Raw genomic sequence first — 20,750 nt, 5'->3', positions numbered from 1 at the left:
TTCCTTCTTATTTCTTGACCTTGCACTTAACTGTATGATTTAAGACATTTCCTGTATTTACTAAAAGAGAAAAAAAAATAGTTGCCATGTCTCAGAAGGAGCAATTCTTGTTGTGGCTGCTGCTGAGGGTGTGATGCCTCAGGCTGTGGAGCACCACCTGAAGGCAGATATAAAACATTATGCTGTTTATAAATAAAGTATGTCAGAGAGAGAGAGAGAGAGAGAGAGAGAGAGAGAGAGAGAGAGAGAGAGAGAGAGAGAGAGAGAGAGAGAGAGAGATTTTTAGGTACATGACTTTATAACTTTCACATGTGTATTACCGAAAGCACTGTGTCAGTCAGCCTGTCTGTTTCATGTCTTCACAGCAGTGAGGCTTAATTTGGGAGTTAACACACTAAGCAGGGTTGGTCCCCAGACTAAACTGCTCCATGAGTAGCATTCTTGGTTATTTTCCTTCAAGGCATTGCTGTGTACATGATTCTTGGTGTGTGTGTGTCTGTTATTAGATGCTCAGTCTGTCTGTCATCTGTCATCAACCAATTCAAGTCCATGAAGTTGAATTAGAAGTAAAACTAACACCATTCAAAGTGAAATAGTTGAGAACATGGACATGTCACTTATAGAATTCCAAAAATTGCAATTATGAAATATTATAAGCAAAAAAAAAAAAAAAAAAAAAAATCCAGGATGACAGAAATCATCCATCTGACAAGGAAGTCTTCACCCAAGGCCATTGTACTGCCTTGTGGTATGATGGAGCTCAATTGCATATCAAAAGTCAAGAGAGAGAGATTGGTTACTCTTATGTTACTATCTTCCAGTGTATTTTATTCATTGTTACTGCATAAGAATGCATCAGTTGCCCGAGGCATTGTGTAAGTTGTAAATCTACATAGATTTTTAGAAGTACAAAAAAAATGATCTTTACAAGACAACAAAATCATGCTTGGCTCATGCCTCCATTTACTTAAATTCGGCAAGAAACTTTGTTACCATCCCATTTGTGCTGTCCTGTATGCTGGACAGGACAAGCATGGGTAACAGTGCTGAGGGGAAGGTGTTCTGTACGATGTTCAACAAGGTGTGGCTCTTGTGAATAGTGCCCAGTTACTGAGAGTAGCATGTTATTTCATGCAGGATCATTCATACAGATAGAGGATGAAATGGAGAATGCTCTAAGAAGGGTTGCGCATCCCCTTATCCTACAGTATATTGACATGAATCCTTCCATTCCCTTACAAAGGTTTTGAAGATGTACCTTTATTTTTTGTAGCCAAACAGTTCTTGTTTTTTATGAAGGTGATACATCTAGAACATTAGCTTATTTTTACTCATGAACACAAAGATAATTCTTGTATGAGATGCTTAAATTTAATGTAATCCATCAGTCATTCCCTGACTTAATATATTGTTCTTGCAAACAATATGAATCTATACAGTGTATGATGTGGAAGGTTCCATTTTACAGTCTTCAGTGACAGCTACAGGATGCGCCCATAGTATCCATTGGCATTCCGGCCATCCACTCTTATACTTTGAGGTCGGGCTCCGAAACTGGCCCAGCAACCCTTTCTTGCTGATATGATGTTAGGAAGGCCCAGCATTGTGATCTGAAGTCAAGACAACCATGATACCATAACATACTTCTGCCTAAATGAATTCTGATTGTGAACTAAAACTAGCCAACTGTTGCAGATGTAAGATGTCAAAGAGATGTTTGAACTCACATTTATGTACATTCCTAGAATGTAGGGTTGCGTGTGGTAATTTGCAGGATAGATGTCGGGATACACACAAAGACTGTTGCCAGTGTAGTACTCACCACTGCAGAATAATATAATGTCATTAGATAGTTTTTTACCTATAAGTTCTCCTCTTTCTTCTTTCTCTCTTCACCATTGTCAGTATTATCCCCTCTCTTCATATTCTCCTTTCTTTTCTCATCTTCATTTGTGTTTCTCACATTTCAAACTAAAGAGACATGAGACTGAGAGATGCATATTGTGTGGTGCCTTTCTCACCTAAGAATTATGCCAGCTACCAAGTAATGCCCTTCACCACTAAGGAAGGTACATGACCTGCATTGCTTAGCCAGATTATAATTCCTGCACCATACTACAACCTTGAAAGAGTTTTATTTAATCATAAGTAAGTGAGGCTCAGTATGATTTATGTACCTGTATACAGTCCATGGGCTCATTCCAGTGACAATTATAGAAGAGATTCTCCCAATTTCCTCAAGCATGAAAGGATCATTGTACTGCCAGGAATGTTGAGCTCCTGTGAATCCCTCACCCTGGTAGCTTATGAGCATGTCACCATACTCATTGTTTTCACCTCCAATGGGACGAACAGAAGAAACCTGAAGAGAGAAAATTTGAGATGAGGTAAAAAATGAGTTACCACGAACTGATTTACTGTCTCACCACTTGAAGTCACATTCGAGAACTGGAAAATATGAAAGAAGGGGAGAAAACTGCAGCAACCCCCATTCATGTTATAGATGTATACTCACAACATTGCGATATTGAAACGGAAATGTCACAGCAGTAAAAGTGCCAATGACATAGAAGACCCTCCCAGGTATGACATCGTTGTAGTTGATGCTTTCATAATAAAGCCACCTATGGGGAAAAAGTAAGTGGCATATGACTAGATGCCAAATACATTCAATACCTCAATAGTTATATTTATACACATGTGTTCTACAAAGCCACCTCCACCTATCACTTACATGCCACTCTGAAACACACTTTGGATCTGGTTGTCAAATTTGCCCAAGCCTAGTTCTGGAACAGCAGTGGTGATTAAAGTACAACGACCCCTCAGCTTGGGCTTTGTGTAGCACTGCGTGAACTGCTGCCGAAGAACACTGAGCTGGATCTTGGGGGGTTTGGGGTCGACCTGAATGTCATTGATGGTCTGGATTTCAGGAATGGGAGTTATCTGGATTTCAGGAATGGGAGGTATCTGGATTTCAGGAATGGTAGGTATCTGGATTGCAGGAATGGGAGGTATCTGGATTTCAGGAATGGTAGGTATCTGGATTGCAGGAATGGGATCAATCTGGATTTCAGGAATGGGAGTAACCTGGATTTCAGGAATGGGATCAATCTGGATTTCAGGAATGGGAGTAATCTGGATTTCAGGAATGGGAGTAATCTGGATTTCAGGAATGGGAGTTCCCTGGATTTTAGGGAGAGGAGATATCTCAGGTATGAAGTCTAAGGAGATCTTGGGCACAGGGAAGAGGGGAATATTGGATACAGTGAATGGTGGGACATTGGATGTGGGGCTTTGGGGGATCTCAGACATAGAAAATTGTGGAGTCTGGGATATGTGAAGTTTAGAGATTTCAGACACAGAGTACTGTGGTGTCTCAGATGCAGAGAATTTCGGGGTCTGGGACACAGAGAATCTGGATATCTCAGACATGGAGAAATGAGGAACCTGGGATGCTGAAAATTTTGGGGTCTCAGACATGGAGAACTGGGGAACCTGGAATGCTGAAAATTTTGGGGTCTCAGATACAGAGAACTGGGGAACCTCAGACTTAGAGAATTGTGGGATCTGGGACATGTGGAATTCTGGGCCATCTGAAATAGATAATTTAGGGACCTGGGACAGGGAGGATTCTGTGACTGAATATTTAGATGATTTTGGGATTTGGGACATGGAGTAATGCAAGCCCTTCAGTTTTGGGTATTGATGGGTCTGGTGTGCGGAGAAATGGGGGAGCTGGGATACGGACAACTGAGGGATCTTAGGTACAGAAAATTGAGGGACCTGGGATATAGGGCATGGTAGGCTCTGAGATCCTGATTTGCTTTTAGAGTGCAGGGTCGTCATGAACTTGAGTCTGCAGGGCTGTGGTGTGGTATGTGATGCTGCTCCCATGCCTGCAGAAGTAAATTGTTCTTCATTTAACACTAAAAAGAGAAGAAGGATATTAATGATGTTTTGTCTGTTATGTCAAATCGGTATGTGGTGTGTGTGTGTGTGTGTGTGTGTGTGTGTGTGTAAACAATATACCGGTTCACATCTATTATGCATGTCTGTGCATATAGACCCTACTCCCTCTTGAAGCTCACAAAAAAGATTTCAGTGTTTCCTCCTTAACTTTATTTTGTACAAAATAAGACTGAAAAAAATGAGCTGGCAGCGCTGAGCACTTAGCGCCTAAGTGTCATTTTGTGACAATACCTGTTGAGTAGCGGGCGCATGTGCAGAGATGCCGATAACGGGGATTTTCACTACGGAGGTGTAATTACCTCACAAAAATCGCCGTAAAACTTTAAAATTACAAAATCCAGTATTGTGCAACAAAAGCATCTGAGATCTGGCAGTAATCGGTGATATATAGTGATTTAATACCAAAATCCAGAACACATCCGCATCCGCTTCGGTGAGGATATCATAATTTGATAACCGCATCCATATCTGCATGTACTTTTTTGGTAGAAACTGATATCCGCATCCGCAAAATACGCAGTACCAAGGACTCTGTATACAGTCTCCGGTAGTACATATGGCATCCTCATACACATCCGCATCCTCGGATCTCTGAATTCTGACTTCCGATACATTTTCAATTAAGCACACACACACACACACACACACACACACTACATTCGCAGTGGAGTGGCAGCGCATTCGCAGCGCGTTCGAAGCACGTTTGCAGCACGTTCGCCAAGCCTGAGACTTGCAACACAATTCGCAGCACAGTCGCCGTTCAGAAGTCGCAACAAAGTCGCAGCGGTGTCACCATCAAAATTCGCCGATGTGTGAACGGGGCCTTAGAGATTTTAAGTTTATGCCTGACAAACGAAAGATTTTAATATGACAAAGGAAAGAGCAAACGTTTCACCGAAAGCCCGTGGAGGTGACCGAGATTCAGTAAGGAAACCTAGAAGATCGCCGGTGGATCGATGTTCACGGAGTCACATTACGTGCAGTATATAGACGCTGTCTAATGAGAATAGACACAAAAAGCTTTAGAAAAGTTTGAAACCAAACCTATTTGTCGGTAGCATGATAGATTAGAATGGTCACTTCTCTTAAGGACAGATTGAAAGAAGGCAAACTTTAGTGAGGGAAGCTAGCGTTCAAAGACCGAGAGTACATATAAGTATGTATGTACGTAATATTAATATCATGTGTAGAATGTAGTCTGCGAATTGGAACATCGGAAAAATCTGATGACAGAAGTTAGAAATAAACAGAAAATTTACTCTCCCTAGGTAAGAGTAACGGGTGAATTAAATTAGACGGAGACTGACGACCAGCGATTGCTGTGCCGCGTGCTTACCAAAACCTTCATAGTGTGGGGCGCAGGTGTTTGAAGCCTGAGAGACATTCTAGTGACAAGTGAAATATGAACTGAATTATCTGTGTAGGATTTAGTTTCAGATCACCAGCCTGCGTTCATGTCTTCTTAGGTTTCCACAAATAGACAGCATGTGTATTAAATCCCCATTATTGCTATAACAGTTAATATCCCGCAGATACACAGCTTTTGTATCTTTTACCTCGTCGCTGTTCACGCCACACCAATAGCACTAGCAGCAGCATTCACCCAATTGTGCCCTGCGCCGGACACTCGGTGCTTAGCTACATACCGAGCACGAGGAGGGAGATGATCAGAAGTGACTGCATGCCGTCGTTCTCAGACAGACTGATGGCGGACAGAGCAGGTGTCCATTAATATACTGGGGCGGGCCTGAAGGGGTGCGGGTAATACTGCGTAAATGGAAATAAGCTTCTTTAATTAACAAGTTTCAACAAAAAAAAACACTGTTCATTTAGTGACTTCTGGAAGCCATTGTGCTCGACTCTGATATGCATTTTGATTTTATATATTGTATCAGTGGCATCGTTCAGGCGACAGTCTTGTATTTAATATTCTTCTTTTTTTGCGGCATTAGTATATGATTTTTTTTTTTTTTCACGAAGTTAGCATCTTAAATAATTGTTCGATTTTTTTAACAGGAAAAACGCAATTTTATGAAATCTTCAGATAAGGGAAGGAATGAAAAAAAAAAAAAAAGATAATTTTAGGTGCACAACTTGCAAGATTTCCAATCGGGAGAGCGAATGAGAGAAATTGATAAACAGCGACATATTTATAAGAACTTTGAAGAACCAAGTGATGTTAGCCAAACTCTTACTAGTATATTTTATTATTCTGGTTTATTCTTCCAAGCAGAACCTTACTCGCACACCAACTTCCAAACGTTTGCACAACTGCGTGGTGACCTGAATCAACTTCGTATTCTTTCCTCAAAATGTTTTATTTTATTTTACTATATTATTTTTTTTTTTATTCTGTGCCCTTGGTAAAAACATCTCTCATTCATATCTCGTTTACGACTCAGCTTGGTTCACTAACTTTTTGTTTATAAAATTATATAGCAAGGGCGTCAACAACAACACCAAGAGAATCGTGCGTGACCCGCCAGGTTTGCAAAGCACGTACTGTTTACTTTGCGACGAGCTCCATTCGTGCGACATGAAACTTATGATATTTCGTAAGATAAACTTCCGATCAAACCTCGACAAAGCAAAGCATATTTACATGAAAAGACTTGCTCATATTTTCAGAAACAGGCATGTTATTGATAAGTGTTGAATGAAGAAACTAATACAAAATGGGCAACGCATCAACCAATGACTCATTCACATCCACGGATAACCAAGACTTGTGCATTCCTTCGGCCCACAAGAAATTGCAAGTAATATTCCGGAAAAAGTTTTTTTTTTTTTTTTCATCATCCTTTGAATGTAATGACCGCATGGCACTATTTACTTCATTTGAGTACCGTTTGACTATTTTATTGAATAAAGTAGAAACACTAATATGATTTGCATTAAACCACTAGAACGCCCCGCTTTGTCATTCGAAATTATACTCTCAACTTAAACCAAATAATTCTATTACGACGAGAATATTCAGCTGTCAAAGGGTTAAGTGAGTGCTTTGTTTAGCATCCCCCACCGTGGTGTGTGGCGGCCAAGAGATGTGCTTCAAGAGGAGTAGGACGAGGCAGACGATGACGACAGAGAAGGCAGGGCCGCGAGGAGGATCATAGCCCCTCACCCATGCTGAGCTTTGTCCCACTGTCTTCCCCAAAAGGTTTTAAAAGAAAACTTCTCTACGTTTTTTTTTTTTTTTTTTCTTTTTTCCTGCAAAAGACAGCTCGCCTCTTCATCAGGATCAGCATCTCTGCTGCGTATAATTCTTTTTGTTATTGCATGGCTGACATTTAAATTCACGGGTAGGCTTTACCATTTATTAGAAGCAGTGTTTCTGAACATCATGTATCAGCAATTTTAAATGTGGAGTGTTTATTCTCCACACAGCATTGCGTCCAGCACAGCAGCACAGCAAGACAGTCCTCGCCACGGTGAGGTCTGCAGGTCTGCTGTGGTGGTGTGGCTGCGTGAGGCGCCCCGCTCTGCTGTCTGCTGATGGCCAGTCTTCTACTCAGTGCAGCCCGCTATGACTGCCACGACAGATCCACTTAGACCCATCGATTCAGTCTGAAATATTAGATGTGATATCACAGCATACTTGCTTGCCAATAGAATTGTTTATTTTTTACGCCAATAGAATTTCTTTATTCCTTATTATCAATTAATCATTCTTTAAAAAAAAATCTTCAATATTATCGAGGAATAAGAAAATAGGTATCGTAACTCACGTTGGGGTAAAATCCGAGATTCTTTACTTGTCCATCGGTGTCTGGGTCAAATGTGACGTCAGGATACACACACGCGCTGTTTGTCTTCCCGTGGTCCTTGCTGTGAGAGGAAACAATCTGTTGCAGCATAAACTCTGAACCGCACCCACTCTTCTCTTCCTTCCTTGTTCACCTGTACTTCTCTCCCTTATTCCTCCGCGACATGCCCTTTAATCCCTTTCCTCTCCCACCACCATCGCCACTTTCTTGTCGCATTAGTCAGAGCGGCACCCTTCACGCCTTGTCCAGTGGCATACTTACGTACACCTGGTGCTCATGTCCAGCAGACTTCTTCGTCTTACCTGAGTATGGGTACACCTCACGGCGCTCACTGTCAAGCTTTACCTCACAACACCTGCCTTCCCTTGCTAACCACTGCATATTTATTGACTAGTGCTTTCAGTCATGGCTAGTGAACACACACACACACACACACACACACACACATACAAACTTTCTCTCTCTCTCTCTCTCTCTCTCCCCTGTAATACTAGCACGGATGGCACTGTGAACTCAGTCATCTGTTGTTGCGTCCTACACTCGCCTCTCCTGTGGACTGAATGGCTGGTTTACATACGTGACTATCGTCCATGGCATATCTCCAGTCATTATTAGCGAATTGGCTTTGCCATGAGGCAGTTCATGAAGTTGGATTCTGTTATCAGACACAGTTAACTCTTTGCCTGCGTAATCATCTCTTTCGTAGAGAGTGAGCATGGGGAGACTACTTCTCCTGACCCTCCGAATGGAAGAAAGCTGAAGGAAAAAGAGAGAAAAGAGGTTAGAAGGCAAGTCACTCAAAACTATTAACTGTTTTCGTTTTATGTACTCAGTATTTATAATATATATATATATATATATATATATATATATATATATATATATATATATATATATATATATATATATATATATATATATATATATATATATATATATATATATAAGACAACCAACATCGGCAAGAGATGGGAAAGAGCTCTTTGCCCTTCGCAGTGTGGAACAATTTACCTTTGTGGGAAAGTCGGATGGCAAGTTCTTTGTGATGTTATTGCCATGTACAACGTAGACCATTCCAATGTATTCGTTGTAGTTTTTTAATTGGTACAAGAGCCACCTGTAAGAGAGACCAGACGCATTACACCAGACTCTGTGTGTGTGTGTGTGTGTGTGTGTGTGTGTGTGTGTGTGTGTGTGTGTGTGTGTGTGTAAAACTTATCTTTCCTAACTCCTCATCACATACACGCCAGTTAGTCGCACGCTTCTGATCTCATTGTTCTCGATGATCTTATTCAGGTTCCTATGTCGGTCGAGATGTCCCTGCAACAATCTGGACTGACCACGACAATCGCGGGACGAGTAGAACCGCAGGAAGTCAGAATGTGCTCTCACCCTCTCACCTGGGGAGAGATACCAAACTTGACCATCACATACACACACACACACACACACACACACACACACACACACACACACACACACACACTGTGGTACTTTTTTTGTGGGAGGGAGGAGGGGAAGGGAGAAAAGAATTGTTGTTTGAGGAACAGTTGTGCTTAGGAGCGTACGTTGTTCAAAAAGAAAAGCTGGGAAAGAGGAGGTGAGCTGAAGAAGTGGTAATGGGAGGAGAGTCTTCCTTCCATTACTGCAGGAATGAGAAGGTTCAAAGAAACACATGTACGAAGGAAAGGCCAAGTCACTGCTTCGGTGACCGCCTGGAGACTGACAAGGAGGGACGTGTTTCGACGCTCACTCAGTTTTGTGTGGTGTTTGCAGTGCGCGAGGCCTCGATTACTTTGAAGTGACTTTGGCATAAACGTTTCTCAAGCAACAAACATGTGTAGGTCAGATCTGAGACACACTATCGCCTCCCTCTTCTCTGTTAACTAGGTGTTCGTCCTGCACGACCCTCCACTGTCATTAGCGTCAGCCCGGTGCACGGGCCGCGCGTCCTGCACGCCACACGGGCGAGGTCTGCGGTGCTCGAGGCCACTTACCGACCACGAAGAGGGAGAAGATAAGTAGTACCCTCATGCTGCCGCTGTCAGACACTGATGGCGGGCAGAGCGAGTGTCCACTGATATACCACTCCGGCGTGGCCAGAGGGGATGTGGTAACACTATGTGCACGAAAAATGCAGATAAAGCTGAACTCTTTTCACAAAGTCACAACAAATGGCGTCCATCCTCTGGTCTCTGATGACTCCTCTCCTTCACGATTACTGCAGGTTCACGTCTTCTTAATATTCGCCCTTTAGTTGGGAGACAACTACATCTTTCACAACGTTTGTTTGTTCTGATTCTGTAGCTGCAGTCGTGGGTCGCTTTGGCAAATGACTGGTCACGTACCTGGGGTAGCAGCAAGAACAGTCGTGTGGAGGCGAGGCCAATGGGGCTTCTGAATGCACAAGCATTTTTTTCATAATGCAGAGCAAAGATTGCGCGATTTTATTGTCCCTAAAAGAAAACTTGTAGTTTGAAACGAAAAGGGTACAGCCAGCAAGAAAATGTGTATGGGAGACTCCCTACCGCCTAAATTATATATATATATATATATATATATATATATATATATATATATATATATATATATATATATATATATATATATATATATATATATATATATATATATATATATATATATATATATATATATATATATATATATATATATATATATATATATATATATATATATATATATATATATATATATATATATATATATATATATATATATATATATATATATATATATATATATATATATATATATATATATATATATATATATATATATATATATATATATATATATATATATATATATATATATATATATATATATATATATATATATATATATATTGTGTGTGTGTGTGTGTATCTGTGTGTGTGTGTGTGTGTGTGTATGTATTATTTTACCTTACCGATGTGCCATATCTTCCTCTGTCTCTCGTAACTCTAATGAACTGCCCGCGTGTCATCCCTCTTCGTGCCAGCTTCACTAATCCATCCCTGTATGTTACTCTTTGCTTTCCTCTCCTGCTTCCCTCCTTCATTCCAGTTATGATCAAATTCTCCAGCCCTTCTCTTTTCATTACATGGCCGAAAAACTTCAGCTGTCTTCCTCTCACTGCCCCCATCAACTCTTTTCTCCCACCATCCCCAGCACTGCTCCATTCCTCCTCCTTGCCGTCCATGGAATACTCATCATTCTCTCCCACAACCACATCCCCATCGCCTCCAATCTTACCACTGTCTCCACCGGCAGCGTGCAACTCTCCATACCATATAACAATGTTGACCACACATGGATTTTTTATTAAACTTTTCTTGTTTTTATTGATAGCTTCATATATATATATATATATATATATATATATATATATATATATATATATATATATATATATATATATATATATATATATATATATATATATATATATATATATATATATATATACGAGTATATATATATATATATATATATATATATATATATATATATATATATATATATATATATATATATATATATATATATATATATATATATATATATATATATATATATATATATATATATATATATATATATATATACACACACACACACACACACACACACACACACACACACACACACACACACACACACGAATATATATGAGTATACGTGAAAATCATCAGTGTTTGATGGAGTATGGCTGGTGCAGCGTCGCGTTGTAGTGTGTGTGTGTGTGTGTGTGTGTGTGTGTGTGTGTGTGTTTTTGTCAATATTTAGCATTACATTATGAGACGATATCATGTCCGTAGCTGTCCCCTTGTACGTATCTCTCCCCCCTTTGTTTACAAACGAAAGCCTGACTACTGTAAACACGTTACAGGTCTATGTCATCCCTATATTTGGCTAATCTTTTAACCAAATCTTCAGCTATGTTATGCTCCTAGCTGTCCTTTTGTACATGGCTGTCCGCCCGCGAAGTGCGCATGCTCAGAACCCAGTGTTTACACGTAAAGTCGCGTTGATTACCTGTCCACTGTCATGGACAACATGGCTGAAGACTTAAGAGATTTACCAAATATAAGGATGAAATAGGCCCCATAAAGTGTTCAAAGTAATCCAGCTTGCTTTTGTTTGTTAACAAGAGGCGGACAGCTACGTTCCCAGCTACGAACACGACAACGGTGTGAGATTGTGTGCACGACACAATCTACAAGGGAGCACAAAGCCCATATCTACATCCCATACAAGGTTGGTAATTGCACACAGATTGTAAGGAGTCGAGGAGTGTTTGAATGAAGTGTTGTGTGTTGGTTAAAACTAAGCGGCCGACTGTCATCCTTTTCTTCACTTGATAATGTCTGGCACCCCATCCTTCCCAATCCCACAAAGAAAAAAAAAATTATCCACAAGACCCTGTTGCTTACAAAGCTTCAGTTTTTAATGCTTCTTGGCCTACCTGTATAACCCACAGAAGTTTGTGGATAGTTTTCCTTGAGTGTCAGGCTCCCTAGCGCCAGGCGTTGCTCTCACTATACGAGTACATACCTGATATTTGTTGATGTCATGGTATAACAAATAAGATAGGTCAGGTCTGAAGAGATTGCGTACAAGAATCTCACGACAACTGGCCGATCATCTCAGCATGAGCAGTGATCAGCTGTTAGGTGTTTATCTCGCACGTGCCGCATTTCTGTAAAATTGCGACCAGAATTCTGCCAAATGGTTTAGCCAGAAAAGTTTCCGCTCTCTGCTATATCAGCCATTTACTACACCCTAATCTACACCATTGCTTAAGCAAAGTATACTTTTTTTTTTCTCTGCCTTTTATGGACACCGTCTTGGATTTCAAACTAGCAGGAGTTGAGAATACATGTTCCTCAATGCCTCGGAAACTAGAACAGCAAGATAATTACTTTCATAGGCTATGCAAAACATGTTTGGATCAATGAATATATGAATTACCAAAAGAGCTCAAGTTCAGTAAATATAGATTCTGAAAGAGTCTCTTACATAAGAGCTAATCAGTATTAAAATACGACAATCTTTACCAACCACGGCACCACAAACAAGTAACACAGCATCACGTGAGTAGCGTCTGTGTTCGCCTAAGCACGAACAGCACTGTCGCTCACCCACGATCAGCAGGCCAAGATGGATCTGCCAAGCAGGTGGACAATGGAATGCAACACATAGTTACGAGCACCACCCCATTTTGCGCCGTGCTTGGCGTACTGACATCCGTACACCTCCAGCGCCGCTCACTACATTACGGGTGCATCACTGCATCTCTTAGCTAAGGACTAACCTCTGCGCCACGGGTCCACACCACCTGAAGATGATCACACACAGCCTTGCCATATAGTTAGGCACCCACGCCCTTCCGTCTTTTCTTAAAGGTTTTGAGGAAAACATCATAAGTTTTTATTTTATTATTTTTTTTCTTCTCTCTTCATGCAGGACGCGTCCTAGCAATTCACGAAAACAGTGAACCTGTTACTGACACACTGTTACTGAATTACCGCCTGGCTGACTTCCACACTCATTTACAAACCAATATTTTTTACTTGAAATATTTTTCTTACTCAAGCTGATGAGTCCTACAGTATATTTATATGTTTCTTAAAACTGAATTTATTCATATATACGGGGTGCCCACTTGTGGGAGGCTCCCTTGCAGTGTCTTCAGTGACGTGGTTACATGAGACTTCCCCAGCCGCCGTTGTCGACGGCGCCGTCCAGAAACAGCTTGCCGCCTTCAGCATTGCTCTTGGAGAAGCAACCCATCTTACATGACTTGATGATGGTGGTGTCAAAGCCAAGCATCGTCATCTGAAACAAAGACAGACGTGATACTACAATGTGCTTTCAATCTAATGGAATTTGCCCATCAACTGAGACAGCAAGAGAGTAATTACAAAAAAGCGGAACTCTCAGTGAGTAATGATGTTAAGGAAGGAACCACTGAGACTCACGTTAGTGTAGATGCCCACGCTGTAGTTTGAGCTTGAGCTTGCTCCGAATTGGTGGGACTCGTGGTGGTGAACGTACGACGTCTGATGGTGCATCGCGAAGTACTGGATGTTAGGATACACACACACATGGCGCCCCCTGAAGTTCTCCTCGCTGTGGAAGAAAGGATCAGTCACAACACATCCCACGACTCTCCTCTCATCATCATCATCTCTCCCTCCTCCTCCTCCTCCTCCTCTTATGTTGTGCAGATATTAAATATTTCTCCTTTCTCCATGGTCACGGTGGTCGTTGTGGTGTACTTAATCAATCAAATGAATCAACCATTTTCCAATTTGCTATTAAAACTACTTTTCTGTCGTGATGTTCTTAGATTTGCCTTGCGGCTCTGTGCTGGTGGGAGGGTTGGGTCGGAGGAGCCTTCTTTCTTTTTCTGTCCTGCTGCCACGCTGGTAGTGATGGTGTAGTCTGGGCGAATAAAGACATTGAAAGAACTGGTGTCATACTAAGGGATGGGAAGGATGAAGGGACGATCTGTTCCAGTTAACGTGCAAAATGTACTAAAAATACTTTTAAATGGAGAGGAATATTACAAAGCGATAAAATAGTGTTTCCTGTGAGTGGTGAAGCGAGGACTTTTTTGACACCTTGTCCCGCCTACAACACTCCTGTGAATAAGTGGCGAGTCTTAATATCAGTGTTGGGTACTAGAGTCTCCGGCAAGCTTTGTTCTATACTCATATAACCCTCGTGGGACAACCAGATGACTCACTATTATTGTGTACTTACGTGTATAGAGTCCATGGTCTCTTCCCAATGAGCAGGATCGAGGAAAACTTGTTTGACAGAGAACCAAAGGACGCCTCGCTTGTCTTCATCTTGTGTGACTGCAAGGTGCAAGAAGGACCCTCGAAGAAGTAGATGAAATTATCGGCCATAGTCATCGAATCTGTGATCACCTGAACACTTGATACCTGCAGGAAGCACAAGGAAAAGAAGCAAAAAACTTAGTTGAAAGGAAGTTATCCAAGCTGAAATTAAATAGTTTCCCCAGAGTTGATGCACGTGACATTCTGCAATGCTAAGAGCACACGGTCTGTCTACACGTTTGTCTGTATGTCTAGCTTTTTTTTCACAATAATGAAGCCAAATTTGGAGATAAAAGCTCGTACTGCCAAATATGCACTGATCGAAAAGTCCTGTTGAAAATAACGTGATTTCAATGTTTTCTATAGCTCTCTCTCTCTCTCTCTCTCTCTCTCTCTCTCTCTCTCTCTCTCTCTCTCTCTCTCTCTCTCTCTCTCTCTCTCTCTCTCTCTCTCTCTCTCTCTCTCTCTCTCTCTCTCTCTCTCTCTCTCTCTCTCTCTCTCTCTATATATATATATATATATATATATATATATATATATATATATATATATATATACATATATATATATATATATATATATATATATATATATATATATATATATATATATATATATATATATATATATATACTCGTATATATATATATATATATATATATATATATATATATATATATATATATATATATATATATATATATATATATATATATATATATATATATATATATATATATATATATATATATATATATATATATATTACACTGAATATCTAGAGGAAAGATAATACGTCGATGGTGCGATGGTCAGTGAGGAGTGGTCACATAAAACGTTTTCTGTGAGCACTCCTTGCTGAGCATCGCAGCATCGACGTACTATCTTTCCCATAGATATTCATTGTAACACTGCTGCACACAGACTCCTAGTATAGTGAAAAGTCAGAGCAGTGATACCGGACGGAGAAGATGGCCAAGGGACAACAGTACCTGGCAGCCAGCGTCCCAGTCGTGTTGCGGAGTTACTTACTATGTTGCGGTAGGCTAAGGGTAGGGTGAAGGAGACGTCTTCACCGTAACCATAGTAGATCCTCCCCGGCAAGGCGTTGTAATCGCTGTTCTCATAGAACATCCAGCTGTCGCAGAAAACACTCACTAGCACCAGACTTGTTGCTTAAGTAATCCTGTCCCTATACACACACACACACACACAGAGAGCGTATATATATATATATATATATATATATATATATATATATATATATATATATATATATATATATATATATATATATATATATATATATATATATATATATATATATATATATATATATATATATATATATATATATATATATAAACCAGTTGGCCTAAGCGGCAACACATACAAGCCAGTGAGTCGCACGCTGCTAATGAGGTTATTAAAGTTGCAAATGCCCAAGTTTGGGACACTTTCGGTCAGCCTGAGGCAGCAGCCTCCCTGCCGAGGTTGTGAGTAACAGTAGGCTACAGCTGAGCTGAACTTATGTGCTAATGCCGATGTGTGAACGGTGCTCGTTGAATGAACAGCACTGGGTGAATGAACGGAAGACCCTCTATGAAGGGAAGAACCCTTCTGCAGGATGGTTGCGGCGCTCACCCCTAGGAGATAAATTGTTTTTTGTTCAGTATGTCCAGAATTTTTTTATTATGTCTAGAAATCATATGTGAAGCAAGGTTACAAGTGCATACGTTCTTAATGCATGAATCCTTTTGCTTATTATGGTCAGCTATACATACAGGTATACAGTGTGCTCAATTGCAGCATGGCTTAGTAAAAAAAAAATAAATAGATTATGTGTTCATGTCTACTTATGACAAGCAGGCGGTGTGTGCCACTGATCACCATTATTGCCATAATATTACACACAACCTACGCACCGTTTCCTTCATCGCTGTTCACGCCACACCAAACACTAACTAACAGTAAACACACAGTGGGCGCAAGATGCCTGTGGCTACATACCGAGCGTGACGAGGAGGGTGGCCAGAAGTGACTGCATGGCGTCGTTCTCAGGTTGACTGATGGTTGGCAGAGCGGGTGTCCACTGATATATACTCTTCCGACATGTCGAAAGGAGATGCTGATGACACTGAGATGCATAGAAAAATGTCGGTTATTGCAGTGACCTTAAAGCTTCCATATACTCAATTGCTTGCTTCAGGTGGGGACTTTGATGAGATCGTTTTGGCTCCCAGTGATCTGTAGATCACGCGGACCATTTTGATTCCCCTTATGTTGTTTACTGCGTGGAGGACTGCAAAATGATTCCATAATTTTTTTTAAAAGGGTATATTTTCTGGCTGTTTCCATATGTGTTTGATGTTTTTTTTTTATTAGCTTACTAGCAGTAATCAGCGTTTATATATATATATATATATATATATATATATATATATATATATATATATATATATATATATATATATATATATATATATATATATATATATATATATATATATATATATATATATATATATATATATATATATATATATATATATATATATATATAAAGTACTTTAATATCTTACAGTTTGGCCGCAAGTGTTGAATCACATATGCTCAGCACATAAGAATGACGACTTCTCTGAAAGAAAATCATCAATAATCCATTGAAGGAGTTTTTAGTCATCAGATAGCTTCACAGATTTATTTTAGGAGTGTTAAAGGTAGAAGTCCCGAGGTAATATTAAAGTTATACTTGGCGCTGGTCAGATTTCAGCTAGACTATGCTGTGCAGTTCTGGTCCCCATATTACAGGAGGGATAAAGGTCTGTTAGAATCATTACAAAGGAAAATGACTAAAAAGATACAGAGGATGAAACTAAAGTTTTAAATTTACATTCCTCAAAAAGGCGGAGGTTTAGAGAAGACATGATGGAAGTGTCTAAGTATTATAGGAGATATAACAAGGATGATGTAAGCAAAATTCTCAAGATCAATAATCAGGATAGAACAAGAAATAATAATAGGTTCAAGCTTGGAAAGGTTAGATTTAGAAAAGAGAAAGGAAGGAATTGGTTCTCAAACAGTGGTCGATGAGTGGAATGGGCTCAGTAATCAGGTTGTTACTGCTGAGTCATTAAGGAACTTTAAAAGAAGATTGGACAGATTTATGGGTGTTGATTATAGGTGGAAATAGGTAAGTATCTTTCATACAGGGACTGCCATGTGTAGGCCTGATGGCTTCTTGCAGCTTCATTATTTCATTATGTTCATATGTTCTTAGGTTATAGAAACAGGAGGCCTAATACAAATGAGTTTTTTTATTTATTCATAGACTTATATGAGAGCTGCTGCCATTAAGTTCCGATAGTACTGCCGCTGATTGTTGCGTCATGAGAGAGAGAGAGAGAGAGAGAGAGAGAGAGAGAGAGAGAGAGAGAGAGAGAGAGAGAGAGAGAGAGAGAGTAATCTAGATAATACAGTGAGACCTTTCAGAGTACGGTCCATTATAATCTAATCCGTTGCGTAACCTAATTGTAGCGCAGAATTTGAACCCTATTTAAGAATATTTACTCACAGATCTCACACACCATAAAATTTGACCCCATTTCAGTCGTTATTTTCATGGTTAGATCGCTTGCATCCTTAGCAATAATTCATCATTCAGTATTCTTATCCTCTTCGATCTTTTGTTACCTAGACTTTGATCCCTATACTATTTTTTCACTCTCCAATCCCAGATGTCGTGTAGGGGTTGAATCTGTTTAAGTCAGGTTTAGGGAATATCCTCACACTATTAAAAAATCCTTATGTGTTTGCAGATTAATCTCAGTCTAGCATATGAAGGTTAGCCAGTTAGCAATGCGTCCCTCCCTTCCTCCCTCTCTTTACCCTCGTAACTTTGTGAGTGTTTCATAATTCATCGTGGTGGTTATCTGGTACACGTGCAATAAGTAAGTCAGTGGCTGCAGATTAGTGAAGCAAACGTGACCACAGACTTAAAAGTGCGTGTGTCACCGAACTACGCCATCATCACAGCGCGCTCACCGCCACACACATTACCACACGTGTCACATTAATATAAACATTACCAAAATCAAATAACCTACTTTTTTATTATGTTTTCTTCATGCTAACGTTACTTTGTTTGTTTACTTTCGGCACTCAAGCCTGTCATTCCTCTCTATTTGAAAAAATATTCCGACTTTCTGAAACTTTGTAACGAAATAGAGAGCTCCCTTCGCGTTAAGGAGAAACGTGTTCCTATAAATTAAGTGCTTGTAGTGTTTGATGCGTATGATATTACATGCATGCATATATACATACATTAGTTCCTCATACGCCGACGGCAGACTTCTCGCTGGCCCTAGCTACAATAACTTGAGATTTTGTCCACTTGTCCACTAATATGTCTGTTTTTTTAATCTCTTAGCGGTCTTGTCCCGACCGACACTTCACGGACGGCCGCTTCATTAAGACTGGAGATTAGCTACACGGCGGTATTTTGGTCAAACGTTCGCTGCGCTGTTGGGGGACAGAATTTTTCACGTAGGAACTCTATTAGGCGATTTATGCCAATTTCCCTCCTGTGAGAGAGAGAAAAAAAAAATATATTATGCTATGGCACTGAGGTTTAGTCTTGATTGATGGCCTTGTCACTGATGTTAAAATGGTGGTCTTTGCATGGAAAACAATTGCAAGCCTTGTATATTATGTATAAAAAAAGAAAAAGAAAATGATAATCTGTATATAGACGAAACAAACTTAACATTTACTGCCTGGCGCCACTGTTGTGCATGCGTCACAACACAACATCAGGAGGCACCGTGACGGGGACGGGCACGCCCACGGTACCAGGCACTTCGCCTCACCGCTACTGCCAATTCAGGATTTCCTTAAAGAAGCAGATAGATGAAATAGATGAATATAGATATTAGCTCTAAATGTGAAGAAAAATCCTGAAACGATCATGAAATTACAGAAATACAGTGTGGACGAAACAACCCCGTTTTACTTGATAGACGCACCAGTATGTTTTTACTTATTTATTTATTTATTTATTTTTTATTATGATAATGATGGTGATGGTGATGATGATGATAATGATGATGATGATGATGAAATTCCTGAGAAAAAATGTAGAAACTATATTTTGGTCAGCATTTTATCTGCCGATGGTGCTGCTAACACTGTCCGGAAAATAGCGATCCAACATTGTGTGTATATATATATATATATATATATATATATATATATATATATATATATATATATATATATATATATATATATATATATATATATATATATATATATATATATATATATATATATATATATATATATATATATATATATATATATATATATATATATATATATATATATATATATATATATATATATATATATATATATATATATATATATATAGATAGATAGATAGATAGATAGATAGATAGATAGATATATAGATAGATAGATTGATTGATTGACAGAAATATATATATATATAAAAAAAATTTTACTCAGAAACTTCATTTTTCCAATGTGTTGGTTTGGTGAACATGATCACTTGTCCACTGGTGCATATCATGAAGTGAACACTAAAAGGCGAAATGGTCTAGATGAGGAGTAAGGAGTGATGTAGCCGAAGACTGTTCTGGTCTTGTCATGTCCCAGGATGTAATACCCCAAGATGTTTACTGACGAAAAAAAATAAAATAAATAAATAAATAAATAAATAAATAAAAAGCTTAGGATGTGTCGGGCATTTCTAATTCTTGTGAAGATCAGAGAAGATACTGACAAATGACTTCATTGCAGTCAAATTCAGAGAGTGGAAGAGCTTGCTGAGACACTGGGAATGGAGTATAAAATATTATGTATAATGGGAACGATGCATGAACGATTTAGAAAAGCAAAAAATCATGTATTACTGAGTGGACACAACCTGTTCTACTCCTGCTATGCTACAGACTGCAGGAGGAGGGGACCTCAGCTCCCTGTTGTAAAAGAAAAAGCGTGATGGAAAACATCCAGTTCTTTTATCCCACTTTATTGAGACGAAACATCTGATTGTCACCTGTATTGTTATAGTGAAGAAAATCGAACGTCGCTGTAATGAACCCAGACATTGGCAATCAGGTGAGAGTGTGTA

General features: G+C 39.4%; 4 protein-coding genes across 5 annotated transcripts in view; all 4 read right to left on the bottom strand.

Moving 5' to 3' along the window:
* Positions 1 to 1,244: 1,244 nt before the first annotated feature.
* LOC135103602 (uncharacterized) lies at positions 1,245 to 5,734 on the bottom strand. Of its 2 annotated transcripts, none has more exons than XM_064010075.1 (6): positions 5,619 to 5,734; positions 2,735 to 3,899; positions 2,516 to 2,624; positions 2,178 to 2,362; positions 1,728 to 1,824; positions 1,245 to 1,610 (listed from the first exon to the last, which is right to left on the bottom strand). In XM_064010075.1, exons 1-6 carry the CDS (start codon positions 5,653 to 5,655, stop codon positions 1,482 to 1,484), a joined length of 1,722 nt encoding a protein of 573 aa, XP_063866145.1. In that variant the 5' UTR covers positions 5,656 to 5,734; the 3' UTR covers positions 1,245 to 1,481. The 2 variants fall into 2 exon arrangements, with proteins under 2 accessions (XP_063866145.1, XP_063866144.1); XM_064010074.1 differs by having other exon boundaries at positions 2,735 to 3,929; positions 5,619 to 5,663.
* Positions 5,735 to 7,275: 1,541 nt separating this feature from the next.
* On the bottom strand, positions 7,276 to 10,021 carry LOC135103294 (uncharacterized). Its single transcript, XM_064009329.1, has 6 exons — positions 9,737 to 10,021; positions 8,983 to 9,139; positions 8,751 to 8,856; positions 8,317 to 8,495; positions 7,701 to 7,800; positions 7,276 to 7,539 (listed from the first exon to the last, which is right to left on the bottom strand). The coding sequence occupies exons 1-6, from the start codon at positions 9,771 to 9,773 to the stop codon at positions 7,480 to 7,482; spliced, it is 639 nt and encodes a 212-aa protein (XP_063865399.1). The 5' UTR covers positions 9,774 to 10,021; the 3' UTR covers positions 7,276 to 7,479.
* A 3,150-nt stretch (positions 10,022 to 13,171) lies between these two features.
* On the bottom strand, positions 13,172 to 16,872 carry LOC135103293 (uncharacterized). Its single transcript, XM_064009328.1, has 6 exons — positions 16,604 to 16,872; positions 15,987 to 16,239; positions 15,626 to 15,731; positions 14,514 to 14,698; positions 13,727 to 13,877; positions 13,172 to 13,583 (listed from the first exon to the last, which is right to left on the bottom strand). The coding sequence occupies exons 1-6, from the start codon at positions 16,638 to 16,640 to the stop codon at positions 13,449 to 13,451; spliced, it is 867 nt and encodes a 288-aa protein (XP_063865398.1). The 5' UTR covers positions 16,641 to 16,872; the 3' UTR covers positions 13,172 to 13,448.
* Positions 16,873 to 20,632: 3,760 nt separating this feature from the next.
* The window catches only part of LOC135103603 (uncharacterized), a 3,340-nt gene continuing 3,222 nt past the window's right edge, over positions 20,633 to 20,750 (bottom strand). The window contains exon 6 of the mRNA XM_064010077.1: positions 20,633 to 20,750. This exon is cut by the window's right edge and continues 169 nt beyond it. The gene's annotated coding sequence lies outside the window, so the exon portion shown is untranslated.

This window comes from Scylla paramamosain, chromosome 9 (genome assembly GCF_035594125.1).
Source record: "Scylla paramamosain isolate STU-SP2022 chromosome 9, ASM3559412v1, whole genome shotgun sequence".
Taxonomy (NCBI): domain Eukaryota; kingdom Metazoa; phylum Arthropoda; class Malacostraca; order Decapoda; family Portunidae; genus Scylla; species Scylla paramamosain.
The sequence above is the reverse complement of the archived record's forward strand: the minus strand, read 5'-3'. Positions and strand labels throughout refer to the sequence as shown.

Bases quoted from the DNA above. Each gene is read 5' to 3' on its own strand.
- LOC135103293 (XM_064009328.1), bottom strand. From the start codon at position 16,640: ATGCAGTCACTTCTGGCCACCCTCCTCGTCACGCTCG. The intron at 16,240-16,603 runs GTATGTAGCCAC...TTTATCTCCTAG, and splicing joins CACCCTCCTCGTCACGCTCG to GGGTGAGCGCCGCAACCATC. The intron at 13,878-14,513 runs GTAAGTACACAA...TTTCTTCCACAG, and splicing joins AGACCATGGACTCTATACAC to CGAGGAGAACTTCAGGGGGC.
- LOC135103602 (XM_064010074.1), bottom strand. From the start codon at position 5,655: ATGCAGTCACTTCTGATCATCTCCCTCCTCGTGCTCG. The intron at 3,930-5,618 runs GTATGTAGCTAA...TTCTCTTTTTAG, and splicing joins CATCTCCCTCCTCGTGCTCG to TGTTAAATGAAGAACAATTT. The intron at 2,363-2,515 runs GTGAGTATACAT...TTCTCTCTTCAG, and splicing joins CGTTTCAATATCGCAATGTT to GTTTCTTCTGTTCGTCCCAT.
- LOC135103294 (XM_064009329.1), bottom strand. From the start codon at position 9,773: ATGAGGGTACTACTTATCTTCTCCCTCTTCGTGGTCG. The intron at 8,496-8,750 runs GTAAATTGTTCC...TTTTTCCTTCAG, and splicing joins CATCCGACTTTCCCACAAAG to CTTTCTTCCATTCGGAGGGT. The intron at 7,540-7,700 runs GTGAGTTACGAT...CTAATATTTCAG, and splicing joins ATCTCGGATTTTACCCCAAC to ACTGAATCGATGGGTCTAAG.